This window comes from Sarcophilus harrisii, chromosome 4, assembly GCF_902635505.1.
Source record: "Sarcophilus harrisii chromosome 4, mSarHar1.11, whole genome shotgun sequence".
NCBI lineage: Eukaryota > Metazoa > Chordata > Mammalia > Dasyuromorphia > Dasyuridae > Sarcophilus > Sarcophilus harrisii.
Genome location: NC_045429.1, coordinates 410,723,712 through 410,742,630, shown reverse-complemented (window position 1 = coordinate 410,742,630; position 18,919 = coordinate 410,723,712). Strand labels below are relative to the sequence as shown.

The 18,919-nt window shown below is 33.2% G+C and overlaps 1 protein-coding gene across 6 annotated transcripts in view; it reads left to right on the top strand.

The window, feature by feature from the left end:
- WDR47 (WD repeat domain 47) overlaps positions 1-18,919 on the top strand; it is a 74,763-nt gene that overhangs the window by 13,280 nt on the left and 42,564 nt on the right. For 3 of the 6 annotated variants that reach the window (XM_023503418.2, XM_031967199.1, XM_031967198.1), the window contains exons 2-4: positions 9,341-9,508; positions 11,802-11,885; positions 14,372-14,477. In XM_023503418.2, coding sequence (XP_023359186.1) covers positions 9,351-9,508; positions 11,802-11,885; positions 14,372-14,477 — 348 coding nt within the window. In that variant the 5' untranslated portion in view covers positions 9,341-9,350. Of the gene's footprint in view, positions 1-9,340; positions 9,509-11,104; positions 11,169-11,801; positions 11,886-14,371; positions 14,478-18,919 lie in introns of those variants that run through there. The other 3 variants (XM_031967201.1, XM_031967200.1, XM_031967203.1) reach the window with 2 other exon arrangements.

Here is an 18,919-nt window from a genome sequence, read left to right as displayed (position 1 = left end):
AATAATATTCCATAATATTCATATACCATAATTTATTCAGCCATTCTCCAGTTGATGGGCATCCACTCAGTTTCCAGTTTCTGGCCACTACAAAGAGGGCTGCCACAAACATTCTATAAGTTTTATTCTTTAAATAAAATTCTAATATCTTTTGTTGTTGTTTCTTTTCTCATACTCATATGTTTGCTGTGGAAATATTGAGTCATTGAGACTTTTCCCCACATCTTTTTTTTTTTTCCTCCAGTGGTAGGGAGACTTACCTGCCTCAAATTTTGCTTGATAAATAAGCATTTTGTTTCCCACATATATTTTATCCTGGCAATTTAGCTAATATGCTAACATAATTGATTTTAGCTAACTCTTTAGATTGGAAAATGAAACAAGTATTTTCAATGCTGGTAATTTTGAAGTTTGGGGGACGTTTTGAATGAAAGTAACATGTACTTTACCTTTGTAGAACAGAGAAATGTTTGGCTGTCTTTAATATCTAAATTTATCTAAATTTTGTTTTTTCAGAAAATCTCAGTTTTTCTATCTATAAATTAAAATCTTACAGAATTTATTCTTTGAAGGAAGAAATCACCTGTTTTTAAGCCCGCATTATCATCTTTTTGCAATATTGTAATAGATTAACAGTTCTTTCTGTCAGTATTCATTTTCTTTTTTTTTTTGTTTGTGTTTGTTTTTGTTTTTATTTTTTTGCTGAGGCAATTGGGGTTAAGTGATTTGCCCAGGGTACACAGCTAGGAAATGTTAAGTGTTTGAGGTCACATTTGAACTCAGGTCCTCCTAACTTCAAGGCTGGTGCTCTATCCACTGCAGCGCATAGCTGCTTCCAGTCATTTTCCATTAAAAAGTGTCCATGCCAAACGTGTTTCCTTTATATACCTAGTGAATCAAATCACTTTTCTATGGTTCCCAGTTGCTCAAAGAATTAACTAAAGTTTAAACTCTTTAGGCTTTTAAAAGATATTCCACAATCTGGTACCACTGTATCTTTTCAACATTTTGACATCATTCAACTTTGTGTTCAAAGAATCAAGTTAGAGTGAACCCCACCAATGCAGTTTGATGCCAAACATTTGATTGGTTATAGATTTAATGATTTTTGTATAGTCAGACATAAAACATTGGCCCTTCACAGCAGTGAATGATAATGGCAGGTCTAAGGTTCGAGTACAAAAGGAAGTTCTAAAAAAAAAAAAAAGTATCTTATAGTCTTCACTAAGATGAAAGAAATTGCTGAAGCTGACCTTAGGAAGACTTAGGTAACAACACAAGTATTGTTACCAAAGTACCATCCTATTTCAGTATTTCCCATTATTAGGCCACCAAAGATGCTGGAACCATTGCTAGTCTCAGGGTGCTCTGTGAGCCAATTGCTGCTGCTGTTGCTTATGGCTTGGACAAAAAAGTTGGTGCCAATAGACATGTGTTGATCTTTGACTTTGGACTTAGCATTTTTGATTCCTCTATTCTCTTATGGTTGAAAATAACATCTTGAAAACAAGCCCATATCTGGAATACCTACTTGGATGAGAGGACGCTGACAATCACCTAGTCAACAATTTCATTGCTGAATTCAAGCAAATGTATATGGACATCAGTGAGAAAAAAAGGGCTGTCTGCCAATGTGCAGCATTGTGAATGTGCAAAATATACCTTCTTTTCCAGTAAGGCCAGTATTGAGTTTGGCTCCCTCTATGAAAGAAAGTTTGACTTGTATACCTGTTACCTGTGTGTGTTTTGAAGGGCTGAATTCTTGCCTCTTGTTTCACACTGGACCTTGAGGAAAAGATCCTAAGGAATGCCAAACTAAATAAATAACAGATTCATGACCTTATTTTGGTTGGTTGCTCAACTTGGATCCCCCAAATTCAGGAACTTCTGCAGGACTTCTTTAAAGGAATTCTACAAGAATATTAGTCCTGATGAGACTATTTTCTGTGATTTAACTGTCCAGGCTCCCATCTTGTTTGGAGATAAATTTGAAAATGCACAATAGGTATTCAATTTTGCAATTGTTACTGTGTCTAGCCAAAAAAAAAAAAATTAAAACTTAAAGAGTTCTAAGCTAATTTTTTACCAAGTATTTTATAAGTACTTTTAATAATGCTTTAATCTTAATTAGCTGTTTGACTTAAATAATACTTGGATAATTAAATATCTTTCAGTTATCTACTTTAATTTTAATTATAATAGCAAATTATATAAAATAAAAAAGTATAGCTTTATATTTATCCAGCTAGATTATATTCTTTCTAGTTTGTTAGTTAATGTAGAGATATGATTTTTTTTCCTCTCAGGACTGCTTTATCTGGATCCTAGAAAATTCGGTATTTTTTAATTCTAATTTTCTTCTTTCTTTTTAATTAAAACTTTTTATTTTCAAAACATATGCATGGATAATTTTTCAACATTAACTCTTGCGAAACCTTTTGTTCCATTTCCCGCTTTTTTCTTTCCCCCTTCCCCTAGATGGCAAATAATTCAATATATGTTAAACAAATCATATAATTTTCTTTCACATAATTGCTAATTATCTACAGAATCATTGTGCTGACCTCATAATTTTTTACCCATTTATTTTTTAAAATATTCTTTTTCTTTCTTTTTCAAAAGATATACATAGATATTTTTCACCATTCACCCTCGCAAAACCTTGTGTTCCAAATTTTTCCCCTCCCTTCCCCTCATCCACTTCCTTAGACATATGTAATCTAATTATTCTATACATATTTCCACAATTATACTACACAAGAAAAAAATCAGATCAAAAAGGGAAAAAAAATGAGAAAGAAAACAAAAAGTAAGCAAACAGCAACAAAAAAAGTGATGCACACTCAATCCCCACAGTCCTCTCTGGGTGCAAATGACTTTCTCCATTACAACTCCATTGGAACAGGCCTGAATCACCTCACTGTTGAAAAGGGCCACGTCCATCAGAATTGATCATTGTATAATTATCTTGTTGCTATGTATAAAATGTTCTCTTGGTTCTTCTACTCTACTTGATATTCACTTAGTATCAGTTCATGCAAGTCTGCCCCAGGCCTTTTTGAAATCATCCTGCTGATTGTTTCTTATAGAAAAATAATACTCCATAACACTCACATATCATAACTTATTCAGCCATTCTCCAACTGATGGGCATCCACTCAGTTTCTAGTATCTTGCTATTACAAAAAGGGCTGCTACAAACATTTTTGCACATGTGGGTCCTTTTCTACTTTTTATGATCTCTTTGGCCTACAGGCCTAATAGAGACTGCTGGATCAAAGGATATGCACAGTTTGATTAACCCTTTGGGCATAGTTCCATATTGCTCTCCAGAATGGTTGGATCAGTTCACAACTCTGCAACATGTTAGTGTCCCAGTTTTCCCACATCCCTTCCAACATTCATCATTATCTTTTTCTTTCATCTTAGCCAATCTGAGAAATGTTGGACCTTTTCCTAAAAGGCTTTTCCACTCATTCTCTTCAGTGTTTATCTTCCTATTCAGTCTGTGGTAGAGTTTATTTTCTGATTCATATCCTTAATACTTCCTTAGGCTTTCTTTTGCCTCTGTTTTCCTCATAGAACTAAAGCTTCTTAAGTGTAATACTTTTGGGTTTCCCTTTTTAAATAGTTTTTGTGTTATTGCCTTCTAGAGCTTTCCTTTGTCTCCCTTTTTCTGTTGTGATTCATTCTTAGAATTACCATTTCATATAAGTGATAAAGAGGATATATTGCTCAATGACAGGAATTTCCCCATGTGGTGCAGTAGATAGAGCCCATGGCCTGGAGAAAGGAAGGATTGAGTTTAAAGTTGGCCTCAGATACTAACCAACTGTGACCATAGGCAGATCACTTTATTCCTGTCTGCTTCAGTTTCTTCAAATGTAAAAAATGGGAATAATAATAATAGCACCTACCTTCCAGAAGACCAAATAAGATATGAATTTTAAAGTGCTTAACACAGTGCCTGGCATATAAAATATGATGTTTATGCATTTCAGTCATGTCTGACTTTTTGTAATCCCATTTTGGGTTTTCTTGGTAAAAATACTGGAGTGGTTTTTGCCATTTCTTTCTCTTGACATTTCATAGATGAGGAAATTGAGGTGAACAAGGTTAAGTGACTTGCCCAGGGTCATACAGTTAGTAATTGTGTGAGGTCACATGTGAAATCATATTTTCTTGACTCCTGACCATATTCTCTATCTATTGTGCCACTTACCTGCTTCCAGGTGTTATACAAATGTTAGCTGCATTATTGTTGCTGCTGCTGCTGTTATTATTGTTATTACTATGATGATGATGTCAGTGTCTCCGGTTGTACAGTTCATTATTAATCTTTGCTCTCCCTTTGTTATTTTTTTTTTTTCATTTGACTTGCCCTGGGACCATGCCTTTCTACTTTTCTGAATGTCATTTACCCCCAAGAGCTCTGATTCCCCTTCCCACAAGATGAGTGGTTTCTCTAAATAGTAAATATAGATTATAGATTAAATATCCATTGTAAGGGCCTCTTCTCCCTTTAGAGGTTAGAGGAATTTATCAGTGCTACTTTCTCCTATTACTTAACCTAAACAGAATTTCCCTCTTTGTTTTTTCCTTTTGCCTTCTATACTTTGGTAGGGTGTCTTCCTACAGGAGTTAATTCTTTTCATTGTTAGCCTTTGACTTTAATAGGATGTATCACATATTCTTTTCTCCATTTCCTTCCCTTTGCATGTTTTTTTTTTTCCATTCTGTAATTTAGTTTCACAAAACAGATACTGATTCACCTTGTAATGGAAGTGTTATGAGGTTTACTTCATAATATTTTTAGAAAGAAATCTCTTAATATTTCTCTGATGTTATTTTATTGTTGTTCTTGGTTGCTTTATTTATTTACTTGTACATATGTTGTCTGGGGTGTTTAAAAAGCAAATGATTTGTTCAGGTCTTATTTGCTTTTTTAGGAATTCTTCAACATCTTTTTTTTCATTTAGGTTTAGTTTTAGTTGCATCATTTCCTCCCGTGTTTTCTGGTGGGTGCAGAATAGTCTTGTGTCATCAGATTTCCCTTATTTTTCCTGGTTGCTTGCAGAATTTGTCGTTTGCTATTGGAATTAATAAATTTAATCACTTTTTGAAGTTTAACAGGTTTTTTTATTTTTCCTGCTTTTTAAACAGAAGCAATCTGTGGATTTTTTTTGAATGACACTTTCAGAAGTTCTGGAAGTTCTCTTGTATTATTTCTTGCATTATACTTTCAGGATTTTTGGCTTATGATAGTCTGAGAAGTCTATAATCCTTAAGTTTACTTTATCCTGTTTTGGAGAGCATTGTGTTCTGTTCCTATGGAGAGCATGTTTTCTTTTAATGTTAGTTTTCTGCTTCTGTTCTTCTAGTTTGGCCTTCACTGTGGTGCATTTACATTTTGGTTTTCTTTTGTTGCTGAGATTTGCCTTGTGGATTCAAGTATTTTTGGTGTGCCAATTATTATTGCTTTGTATGATAAAAATTATTGCTTTCACAATTCTTATTTCTATTTTAAATTATTGAGGAATATTTTTGTGTGGTTCCATGCTCTCTTGGAAATCCACAGGATTCTCCACATTTTCAGGTGTTAGTTAATTTTCCTTTGTCTTGCAATATTTATTAGTTGATGTCTGGTTTCTTTGTTTATATGGAAGTTGTATTCTTTTCTGTTATTAATAGCTTCCTTGTCAGTTTATCCACTTGTACTCAAGGTCTTTAATTGAATTTTCTTTCTCCAGAGAACTTTTAATGATTTCAGTCTTTTCCCCTTACATTCCTCTATTACTCACCCTTTGATGATTGTTTTCCTGAGAACTGGATCTAAAAGTTCTCTTAGCCTCCTCCCACACTGGGTAGTTCATATTTCAGTGGTCCTAGGTGATTTTTATTTTTGATGGGGGAACAGAATTGGCCCTAGTCTTATGCCTAGTTTATGTTTAGTGGAGTGCCACACAACCACAGCACACTGCTAGAAGCTGATGGGCAGTTAGGAAGATGTTGACTGAATTAGGAGTTGGGAATTAGAATTGTTTTCTCATTAGTGTTCTTGGTGACCTAGAGCAGGGCTTTTTAAATGGTTTCCATTCACAATTCCTTTTCATCACCTGTGTAATTTCTCTTTTACCCTAGGTATATAGGTATATAAAATAGGTATATTTATCTGTCAAATCAAATATTTACATAATGATTCACAATTTTACACACACACACACACGCACACACACCCAATGCAGTTATACAACCCCATGTGGGGTTGTGACTTAGAGTTTAAGAAGCTTTGTTCTAGAACAAGGAGACAGGAGCAATTGCTTTATCTCTTCAATATAATTAATATTGTGAATAAGTTTGAGAGATTAAAAAGATAAAAGAAAATATGAATTCTTCCAAATTGTTGATCACAAAATATTGTGACTGGGGAACACATCCCTCACCTCTGCAGGATTATAGAAATGGCAGTAGTATTATGGAATCCATCATCATTAAATATGCTCCTTTTCAGAACCACTTCAGTTTTTAATTACCATTGTAACTTAATGTTTATTTCATCAGTTCATCAAATAATAATTCACTTCATCAAACATAAATTAAATACCCACAAAGGACCAGGTACTGTGCGAGTACTGGGGAATACACGAAAACTAAATAGCCTCTGCCTCGGGGTAGTTACATGGCACAGTAGAAAGCTCTGGACCTGGACTCAGGACAGTCTTAGTTTATATCCACACTGTGATCCTGGGCAAGTGTCATAACCTGTCTATGTCAGTTTCCTCTAGTAATACCTTCTTCCAACAGTGGTTGTGAGGATCAAATGAATATCTGTAAAGTAGCTATTCTACCACTTGGTACAATGGCTGGCTTGGAAGAAGTAGATACTTAATAAATACTTATTCAACTTCATGCTCTCAAGCCTGTGTTATTCTCAACTCACTTTCCTTCGCTTTACTTATTCCACTCAATTGTTAGATCTTGGTAGTTCCACATTAGTTCTCATATTCACACCCCTTCTCTCAATTCATATCACCACCATTTTAGTTCAGGACCTTGTCACCTCTCATTTAGGTAGCCTCTTAATGGATCTCTTGCCTCAAGTCTCTTACAACTTCAATCTATTCTCCAGCCAATCAGCAAGTATTTTTAAAGTATTTATCATGAGCTAGGTACTATAATCTCACAGGATAGGTTTTAGCAGCTAAGAGGATTAGGACTGGGAAAATTCTTGTAGAGAAGTTAGGATTTGAGTTTAGTCTTGAAAAAATCAGAGAAATTGAGAGGTGAAAAGAGAAAGCATTCCAGGAATAGGGAATCTGTCAGCCAATACAGAGGTATGGATGCAGGAGATTGAGTATAGTTTTTGAGGAACAAGTAGGTCATTGTAGCTGGTTCAAAGAGAGGAATGGGGAAGCTAAGGAGATAAAATGTGAGAAGACTGGAAAGGTAGCAGTAGGTTAGATTGTGAAGAGCTTTAAGTGACAAGTAAAAGACTTTGTTTTATCTTGGAGGTATTAGACAGTCACAGTTAGGATTTACTGAATTGGGAGATGAAATAGATCTCTTTGGGAGACTGGCCACAATATGGAAAATGGATCGGAGAAAAGACCTAAGGGAGACCAATAAGAAGGGTATGGTTGTAATCCAGGTGAGATATAATTATGGGTTGAACTAGGGTGCTAGTTGTAGAAGAGAAGGGAACCTAGAAGAGAGATGTTTTCCTTACCAACAGAGCTAACTATGTCATTCTATGTCAGTCAGTCCTCTTCTTAATTTTCTGTGGCTCCCTCTTGCTTCTATGTAAGCTCTTCTGTTTGGTTTTTATAGCCTTTTATAACCTGGTCTTAACCTATCTAAGCTAGCTTTATTATATATTACTCTTCTTATTTCATGCTGTAATCCAGTCAAACTGGCCTTCTCTCTGCTCTTTATATATGATGAATATTCTGTCTCTGCATTTCCTCCTCACCTCTATCTCATAGATTCCTCCACTTCCCTCAAAACTCAGGACAGATGTTAACCTCCTTCATAAAACCTTTTATTATAGCTTTTTGTTTTGCTAGTGCTGCCCTCCTTTTGATGTATAATTATATATTCTCTATATATATTCAGCATATATTTTTATTCAATACATACATATTTATATATATATATAAACATAAATTTGTTTCCCCAGTAGAATTTAAGCTTCTTGAAAGCCAAAATTGTTCTATATTTTTGTTTTTATATGTTTAGTATCTAGCATAGTACTTGGCATGTAGTGGTAGGAACTTAATAAATTCTTAATTAGAAAAAATTCACCCACACTATAGAATTTATTGAGTTGATGATTGGAAAGTCATTCCTGTACAGAATGGACCTCATGCTCCCTAAGCTCTGACCTGGGGCTGGGAGAGTGGAGGGGAAGCAGTTATTGACCTTGTTTGTCCTTTGTTTTTGAAGAGGACCAGTGACAAAATGGGGAGATTCAGAAGTTAGGGTCTCTGGCAGTCCCCTTTCTCTCCCCCCTTTCCCTCCTCCCCCGGGCCCTTAATACTCTCTCCTCAAAGATCTAGAAGCATGGCCATGCTAGAGAACTGGATTTGGTCACAAAGTTCAAAAAGATCCCAGATCTGGGCTAGGCTGAGCTGGGTTGAGGGAATTTCAATGGTCCTGAGAGGCTAGGGTCCCAGGAGCCACTCTATATATTCTCATCATGATTTATCAGTTGATTCTGTTAAAATTTAGTTAGTTTAAATTTTATGTAATGTTATTCAGTGCTTTCTATATGTGGTTATCTTCTGATTCCTGAATGAAATATTCATGATATATAAATGTGAGAATTTCTGTGTAATTCCACAAGGCTTTGGCCTCTTTTATTCTCAACTTTATAACTACATTTTTCAACATATTTTTTTTCACCTATTTCACTTATGGCCATCAAAGAGGTCATTCAAGTTAAAAAATTATTTGATACTTCCTATTGGCAACATTTACATGATGAAAGATTGTCTATCTTTATTTCTATCTCGGCTCCCAAGCTTCAGACCCACATGTAAATAGTCTACAGGATCATAGTCCTGCCATCATTTCAAATCCTATATATCTAAACTGACTTCAACCTAGTTTAGCCCTTAAATAAATGATTATAATTTAGATTATAAATTCATAGTTGTATAGGCAATAAACAGTTGAATAGGCAATATTTATTTTTTGTAACTATTTAATTTGGATAAATTGATAGTTTAAAATAATATAAATTTTAAAAGCCGTAATTTTGTTAGTATAGTTTCTGTACAGTATAACTTAGAAATAAAGAATAGAACATTATTTTGTCTCTGATTTTCTTTTTGTTGTATAGGCTATCAACAATGACTGCTGAAGAAACAGTAAATGTGAAAGAAGTTGAAATTATCAAGTTAATTTTAGACTTTCTGAATTCAAAGAAACTTCATATCAGTATGTTGGCTCTTGAGAAGGAAAGTGGAGTCATAAATGGCCTATTTTCAGATGATATGCTTTTTCTGAGGTATGTAAGTATGTCTTTATTAATCTCTCAGATTTTAATGTTTGTCAAAGAAATATCTTAAGAATTAATGAATTTATAAGCATGAGGTATTCATTTTCATAGAATATTAAATGCAGAAAAGGGACCTTAGAGATAAATTGACTCTTTTATTTTACAGATGAGGAAATTTATACCATTGAAGGATACATGCAGGCTTATTAGTAAAATCTTTACTATGTTGCTGTTTGTTGGTGTATGATAAATTTGGCTTTCATAGGCCTTTTGGACATCATTTTATTATAATACAGTATAATTACTGATATTCATAATAATCTCAAGTCATTAAAGAAATGTTATATTTTTTCTAAGACACACAGAATTACTATATTTTATAAAGATTTTTATCCAAAATTATTTTCCCTAATAGTTACTTTGCTATAGAAGATGATTCATTTCATGACGATAAGAGTTGATAAAAACAGCCAACATTTAGAGGGCACTTTAAATTTTGTAAAGCCCTTATGGTGAACTTTCTGGCTGGATTTAGACAAGAGGCACACAGACATGGATGGAGTGCAAGCTGTCATGGAGGGAATATCCAAATTATCACAAACCATTTGAATTGGAGCAAAATGTTTTTACCTACATTATCTCATTTGATCAGTTATCCAAGATGTGAAAATCTATGTGAGCTATATCTAATGCGATATTTGTGATGGAACTTAGGGGAAAGATATCTCTAGGAATCATAAAGAACAGACATTATTGCTAGATTGATAATTTAATTGTAGCTTTGGAAGCCCAGCAGAGAGATTTAACTCAGAAACCAGAGTCACCTAGAGGTAAAAAATAAGCCATTTTTGAATTAAATGATAAAAAAGAGCTCATAATTCTACATTAAATTGGGCTTTCTACTTTGAATACATTTGAATTGGGAAAGTTACTTGACCTCTATTGGCCTCATTTTCCTCAGTCTCAAAGATCCTATATTCTTAATTGACTGTTTTTTAGGAAACTGGATTCAAAAACATATTGTACTTTGTAGTTTGAAAAGCCTTAACTGTGGATTGTCCTTCCTGAGGAACAAATAGTAATACTTGAAAATCTTCATTGTTTGTTAGCAATTTTTTTTTACTAAGATTATTTGTATTTTCATACATGGCATCTAATGAACACACAAGTCTAGGGAGTCTAGTTAAAGGTACAGTTCAGTAACCTTTGCTAAAGCAATCAGTACCTGTGGGTTCCTTTTCCAGAAGCTCTGATTCACAAGCCATTGTACCCACCCAGATGTAAGAAGATAAAAACATATAAACCTCTGGAAAGGCTTTGCCAGTCCCTAAATGGATAGGTGTCAAAGATATAGATCAAAGATTTAGAAGAATCTTGTAAATCTCAAATAAGTGAGAGAATTTATTTCACAAAATTGCTGGCATGGCAGAAAAATAATAAAATTATTTTTCTAGAGGTTTAGGTTTATATGTTTCTTAAAACATGGCCCAGCAGTTCGCTCCTCTGTGGATTCCAAGATAACAATCATTTATGTGCTTCTCTGAGTTGAGATATAGACAACGCTATTCAGTATCAGTTCACACCATGGCAAGTCTTTTTTAATAGCACTGAATCTCAGATGGGGCAACAATATGGCAGAGGCAGATCCTCATTTGAAAGTCATCTATTGGTAAGTGGGGATCAGATTACCAGTTATCTTTCTCTGTCTTTTGGCTGGGACAATCATAGGGCATCTGGATATAGTTTTTGAGTACAAGTAGACACTGGAGCATGGAACAAGTGGGAATTATGTGATACCTAAATATATTATAATTCAGTTCAAAACATTTATTAAATGCCTCTTTTGTCAGAACATCAATAAATGTGGATGAGACAAAAAGTTTAGATGAAATATAGTTTCTACTTTCATGGAATTTATATTCTACCAGAGGGCTATGACATACTCCGGTGATGATAATAATAATACATAAATCCATAAAAGAAGTACAAAGTACTAAGAGCACAATATATACATTGGAAGCAGCTTTTACTAAAAGATTATTAGTAAGAATTAATATTTCCATAGTTCATGATTTTTAAAAAGTGCTCACATTTGAAAGTTATTATGAAAAGACTTGAGTTTTACTTCAACTTGTTGTAGCAAAAGAAATGCTAATTTTATTATCTGACTTAGCAAAGTATTAACTTCATAAAGTCATCTTGTCACTTTTTCTACTTTTAAATATTTCAAGTAAAATTTGTAAATGTTGATTACTGAAATAAATATGTGAATGTTTAATTTTTTAAAAAAAATTTCATATAGACAGCTAATTCTTGATGGCCAGTGGGATGAAGTTCTTCAATTCATTCAGCCCCTAGAATGTATGGAAAAATTTGACACAAAAAGGTAAGATTTAATTAAAAATTTTGTTATTGATTTTTGATAATTGTTCAGCTTCCTCAAACCACTCCTTTCCTTCCCTCCCTGCCAATAGGATCAAGTTTATTCTAGAAATGAGTCCTAACTTTTAAGTTTGAATATTCTTAGAGGACAAATGTCCTGCTTATTTTAAAATAATACTTTACCAGTTTTTGTTCTCTACACATAATATTTAATCAATGATGTTGCTATTTAAAAATACAGCTTATTTCATAGTGCTTATCTAGAATAGCTATTGTTCCTTTATTCTAAAATAGCTGGTGAAATAGTGCTTAGTTTATTAAGCTCTTTCTGAGCTGATATAATTTATTGTTGTATCCCAAGCTGGACCTGCTGTGTGTCATTAGGAGCAAGACAAGCTCCAGCCAAACTGTGTCAGGTTGGGGTAATGCTTATGCAACTGAGGTCTTTTGCAAATAAGCAGAACCTCCTGTCTTCATAGTTAAGTAGTTTTCAAGGAAAAAGAATGAGGCTTTTGCCATCACCTTCCTCCTCCTAGGGAGTGATCTTATCTTGTTTCCCCACTTTTGCTACACCTTCCCCCTCCCATTTCACATCTCTTCCTGATGTCCCCTTCTCCCTTTGTCCTGCTATTACAAAAATGTAAATTTCTATAAAAACTGGGAACTTTTTGGATTCCACATGCATTTTCATTTCTCTTATAATAAATCTGGTTTTCACATAAGGCTTATGATGTTATGATTTTTTTGATACTTCTTAGAAGTTCTAGGGTAGCAGTCAAATGGTTAGGTGTAAGCTTAACCACATAGTTCCAAAATTTGGACTTGGTTGAGAGGATAGTTGGGCCAGATCATTATTGCATGAGAGTAAATATTACTCATAAAGTATTGGACAAATACAGGAGAAAGTGATTTTTCTGATCTCTAGTAGAATGGTTAGCAGTATGACTTCAGGATTATAGACTGTCCACTATAAAGTTTTATCTTGAATTATGTAATACCTTCCTTTGGAGAAATGGATAGGTCATTAGTTTAGTGATATAGTGATAGAACTGTGGATTCACTTCTTTGAATTGGACAACATGGGAGAAATCCCCGGAACAAAATTTTTCCCTATAAAAGTAAAATGTAAAAGGATCAATGATCTGAATGATCTATTGCAATACTATGTTTGAAAAGAATAGGTAAAAAAGGGGTTGGACTATTATTCACTTAAGATTGGAGGAGATTCAATCTATTGGCAGTTTTTTTAAAAAAGGAGACTAATAAAAAAATGGTTAAAGATGAAAAAGAATTTGGCATATATAGGCTAAGAAGATTATTACAAGAACAGGGATGGGAACAGGTATTATTTGGGGTTGGAGATTTGGGGAAAAAGGGGACTCAACATGGGAATTTCAGGCTAAGTAATAAAGTAATACAACCACATAATCTACACTAAATATATTTTTTATATGTTTTGGATTACTTGTAACTAACTTATTTCTGAAGTTACACATTTTCCCTTTGTATTCCAAATACCTTTGCTTTAAATCCAAGATTGCTTGAAATTGGTAAGGGAAAAGAGTATAATACTTGGGAGCTTTAAGCATTTTAAGGTAGCAGCATTTGATATGAAGATTCCTTATCTCTAGAGACTAGAAGATCTGCAATACCAATTTTAAAAACAAGTAACAATACTATTGGTTTTAATTTTTGTTGGCTGTTGACATATCTGGAGAGTACTCCTTTAACTGAAGGGAAAATTTGGAAGAGAGGACAAGTTAAAAGTATCTAATTCCTGAGAAGAGAACAAATAAGAAATCTTTTTTTTTTTCTTTAAAGTATGTGAAATTTTAAAAACTTAAAATTTCCTAGTAAAGAAAAATATCCTTTTCAAATTCTACCCTGTATTGAAAGTTGCAATTTTTAATGAATGCTTTGCCAGGTCCATGTTTATTTTTCTGAAAAGTAATTTTCTCATTCCTATTAGCATCATTGTCGTCTCTTGAGAAAATGGTCCCTATCAAGTCTTGCTCAGGCTTATAATTAAGGGAAAAAAAACATTGTGTTTTTTGAACTCTTGTAGACTTTCTTTAAGATACATTTTGTATTGCTTAACATTTTTAGGAAACCTTTTTATTCAAAGTTTATTTTGGAGATTAAGAGAGTCCTCCCTCAAGTATGATGTCATTATTAATACTAGTAAAAATCACTCTTGTTGATTAGGGCTTGAGAATTAAAAAGAAACATAGAGGACTTCTAAATTAAATTCAGTAACTTTTAGGCACATTCTACTTGTCAAATATTTCTTTGAATCCTTTAAATATCCTTTAAATACAAATCTATTTAAAGAAATCATTAATCTCCTTCCATTTTATTTTATTTTTTTTAAAACATGACTTCTATAGCTTCAGAGACTTTTTTTTTTATATATTTGGAATTAGTAGATAAGATGTTCCCCATGGTCATTTAAAAATGATTTTTAGTGTATTGTACTTTATTTGTTTACAGGTTTCGCTATATCATCCTGAAACAAAAATTTTTAGAAGCCTTGTGTGTAAACAATGCAATGTCAGCAGAAGATGAACCTCAGCATGTAAGACTTTTATTTCTGAAGGTTTGCACTACGGTCTTATCTTTTGGGGTTTTGTCTGTTAAAGCAAAGTTTTAGTAGTATCAGTTTTAATACCCACCAGCATGTTTCTGAAGTGGTATCTATAACGTGCCAAAAGATTTAAGTCAAGATTACTAGTAATGCTAGTTTCTGCAGTGATTCTTTTTAGAGATAGGTTCATTAAAATTTAATTTAACAAATATTTATTAAGTGCTTAATAAATGGAAAGCCCTGAAAATTCAAAAATAAAATTGAAACTATACTTACACTTAAAAATTGTAAAAGATATATACAAATAATGCAACATAATCAATGCTATGAAAGTGGCATAAACAACATGCTATACATGTTCATAGATAAAAAGGTCACTTCTAAGATGATCAAGATAGACTTCTTGAGGAACATAACAATTGAGGTAAGTTGATGATGTATAGAAATTCCATTAGTGGAAATAGAAGGGAGAAGTATCATAGAGTATAGAAATATGATGAATAAAGAGGTTCAAAGGGCCAGGGAAAATCCAAGGCATATTTAAGGAATGATGAATAGTTGTTTTTAACTGGAGCATCGTGTGCATTAAAGGGAGCAATGGTTAGGTCATATCCTAGTGAACTTTAAATACCAGATAAAGGGACTAGAACTTTATTTGATAGACAGTAGAGATCACTGGAAACATTTTTAAAAAATTGTGTGACATCAGAACTGTGGTTTTAGATGATAATCTACTGTGGAATAAATTTTGGGGGAGGAAGGCTAGAGATCATTGACTTTCGTTACATTGACTTTCATATTATTGTGTGTGTCTCCAGCATCCTTTATGCTACTAACAGATAATTTTTTTTTTTATCTCCTTGCTTTCATCAACTTATTTTTCTACTTAAAAACCTTTAGTTTATTCTCCTTTCCCATAGTTCAGAAGCCAAATTTCTTAATCTTTTCAAAAAGGCAGCTAAGTAGTGCAGTATATGGGGCTTTGAATTTGGACTCAGAAAGACCTGGATTCAAATTTAGTTCCAGAAATTTATTATGAGCAATGTATGATACTGGGCAAGTCAGCCTAACCTCTGTCTGCCGCAGTTTCCTCATTGTAAAAGTAGGAATAACAATGGCACCTACTCCTAGGGTGGTTGTGAGAATCAAATGAGATTACATTTATATAGTACTTAGTAAATTTTATAGTTAGCAATATATAAATGCTAGATGTTATTACTTATTTTTATTTCACATACAAAGTCTGCTTTAGTATGACTGCTATGGTCTGCTATAATCCCTACTTATTTTTTTCCATATTATCTCTTACTATTTCCCTACATGAACTATTTATTTTAGATAAATTTCCCTTCTCATTTTTTCTCAAACATACTTTGTACTTTGTCCATTTTTCACCTCCTGTGATACAGTTCTCCATCTTGCCATATGAAAAATCAACCCATAGCAGATTTTATATTTTATAAAAGTTTCATTCTATTTTAATAATATTTTTATTAATACAATTCTTAAAATTAAAAAAAGGTCCCTGAAAACATTTGAACAACACAGAAGAGAAATGCAAATGATTTCATGTACAGCCTATTTAATTTTATTATTTACCATCTCTTAGAAGAAAGAAAGGCTATGTTCCTTAACCTTATCAAGGTAATATATGAATTTTGTCCCTATTCACAGTTGTAGTCGATATGTATATTCTTTCTTTCCTCTGCATCATTTCAACATTTCTTAGAATTCTTTATAGTCACTTTCATAATTGTGCAGTAATATTCCATTATAATCTAATGATAAAATCTATTCCTCTATTCTTGTTAGACACATACTTTGTAATTTTCTTTTGTAACTATTGTAACTATTACAAATAGTGCTTCTATGGACTTTTTCTTTCATTTCTTTCATTTTTATTTTAATAGTATTTTATTTTTTCAAATACATGCAAAGATAGTTTTCAATATTCACCTTTGCAAAACCTTAGGCTCCAAATTTTTTCTCCCTCTCCCTACTCCCATCCCCCAAGACAGCAAGAAGTCCAGTACAATTCTAAACATATTTCTGTTTGTCACACTGTACAAGAATAATCAGATCAAAAGGGAAAAAACATGAGAGAATGGAACAACAACAACAACAAAAGATGAAAATACAATGCTTTCATCTACATTCAATCTCCATAGTTCTCTCCCTGTATGTGGGTGGCATTTTACATCACAAATCTATTGAAACTGTCTTGAATCACCCACATTGTTGAAAAGAGCCAAGTCCATCACAGTTGATCATCACATAATCTTCTTGTTACTGTGTACAATGTCTTGGTTCTGCTCACTTCACTTAGCATAAGTTCATATAAGTCTTTACAGGCTTTTCTGAAATCAGCCTGCTCATCATTTCTTTTGGAACAATAATATTCCATTTCATTTGTTTATCATAACATATTTAGCCATTCCCCAACTGATGGGTGTGTCCTTAATTTTCAGTTCCTTGATACTACAAAAAGCTATGTTCCTATGAACTTTCAAAAAAAATATTCTTTTGAAAATTTCTTTAGGGGTATAAATATAATAGGAGAATCAGTCAGTCAAAATTTTCATCTTTTATCATCTTCTATTTTGAGGCGTATAGGCCAATAACCCTGAATTGTGTTCATTTGAATTTCTCTATTGATTATTGATATTAATTTTGAACACTTTTCCCAATGTGTTTGTCACGTTGAAAAAGTATTCCTCTAAAACTTTTGACTGTATCATTTTTGAGTCTCAGATTTTTATCATAGGCATTTAATGCAAATATATTCTTTTTTTTCCCCAGCCAATTAGCATTTATTACGGGTCTACCATGGGCCAGCGCGAATTTAGGCAGAAGTGGAGCAAATTTCCACAATGAGAGTTCCCCTCAGCAATACAATCCTACATCCTTCATCTGTTGGAAAATTAGCAATGGTATTATAAAAAACAAAAAACAAAAAAAAACCAAAACCTTTCCATACACTATCTTATTCAAGACTTGTCCTTATGAAGTACATTCTAGTATTGATCCCGTTTTAGAGATGAAGGACTTTACGGTCTGAGAAATAACTCGCCCAAAGTCACACAGCTAGTAGCTATTGTGTTAACAATAAGGTTATTGTGTTAAAGGTGATATTTGAATCCATAACTTTCTGATCTGAAGTCCAATGTTCTATCTATAATTCAATAGAATATAAACTTTGAGGGCAGAGACTGCTTAACTTTTCTTGGTTTTTTCCAACTCCCAGCTCAGGACTTGCACATCACAAATGCTCTCTGAGTGCTTGTTGAATTGAAGAGAAGAAATCCTAGGCTAGGGGCTGTCGTCATCATCTTCTTTTTTTAAATTATAGCTTTTTGTTGACAGAATCCATGCCTGAGTAATTTTTTTTACAACATGATCCCTTGCACTCACTTCTGTTCCGACTTTTCTCCCTCCCTTCCTCCACCCCCTCCCCCAGATGGCAAGCAGTCCTATACATGTTAAATATGTCACAGTATATCCTAGATACAATATAAGTGTGCAGAATCGAAATAGTTCTCTTGTTGCACAGGAAGAATTGGATTCAGAAGGTAAAAATAACCCGGGAAGAAAAACAAAAATGCAAACAGTTTGCATTCATTTCCCAGTGTTCTTTCTTTGGGTGTAGCTGCTTCTGTCCATCATTGATCAATTGAAACTGAGTTAGATCTTCTCAAAGAAATCCACTTCCATCAGAATACATCTTCATACAGTATTGTTGTTGATGTATATAATGATCTCCTGGTTCTGCTCATTTCACTTAGTATCAGTTCATGTCAGTCTTTCCAGGCCTCTCTGTATTCATCCTCACATTTCTCACAGAACAATAATATTCCATAACATTCATATACCACAATTTACCCAACCATTTTCCAATTGATGGGCATCCATTCATTTTCCAGTTTCTAGCCACTACAAACAGGGCTGCCACAAACATTTTTGCACATACAGGTCCCTTTCTCTTCTTTAGTATCTCTTTGGGGTATAAGCCCAGTAGTAGCACAAATGCAAATATATTCTTATTCTGGGTCTATTGCTTTCTTGATTCCTTGTATGATATATGTATATTATATTCTTTACGAGTGTTTTTCAAAAAAGGTGTTGTTTGTGCATTTGTATTGTGAATAAAGCCATGATAATGTCAAGCTAAAGAAAAGGAAACCTACTCATGTGGCAATCAATATATTAACATGTATTGTAATCATTTGTATTTCACTTATTTCTCTTATTATACTATAAGCTTCTTGATGGTAGAAATTTTATTAAAATAGGTCTCTTTGTATTCCCTGTATCTCCTAGTATAATTCCTTGAACATAAAAGGTGATCAAGAAATATTTATAGCCTGAAGAAAGAACTTAAAGTATAATTACACCTCAATTATCTGTGCCAGTAAGGGAAATAATGTCATAGATAGTCCAAAAATAGCAAAAAAATT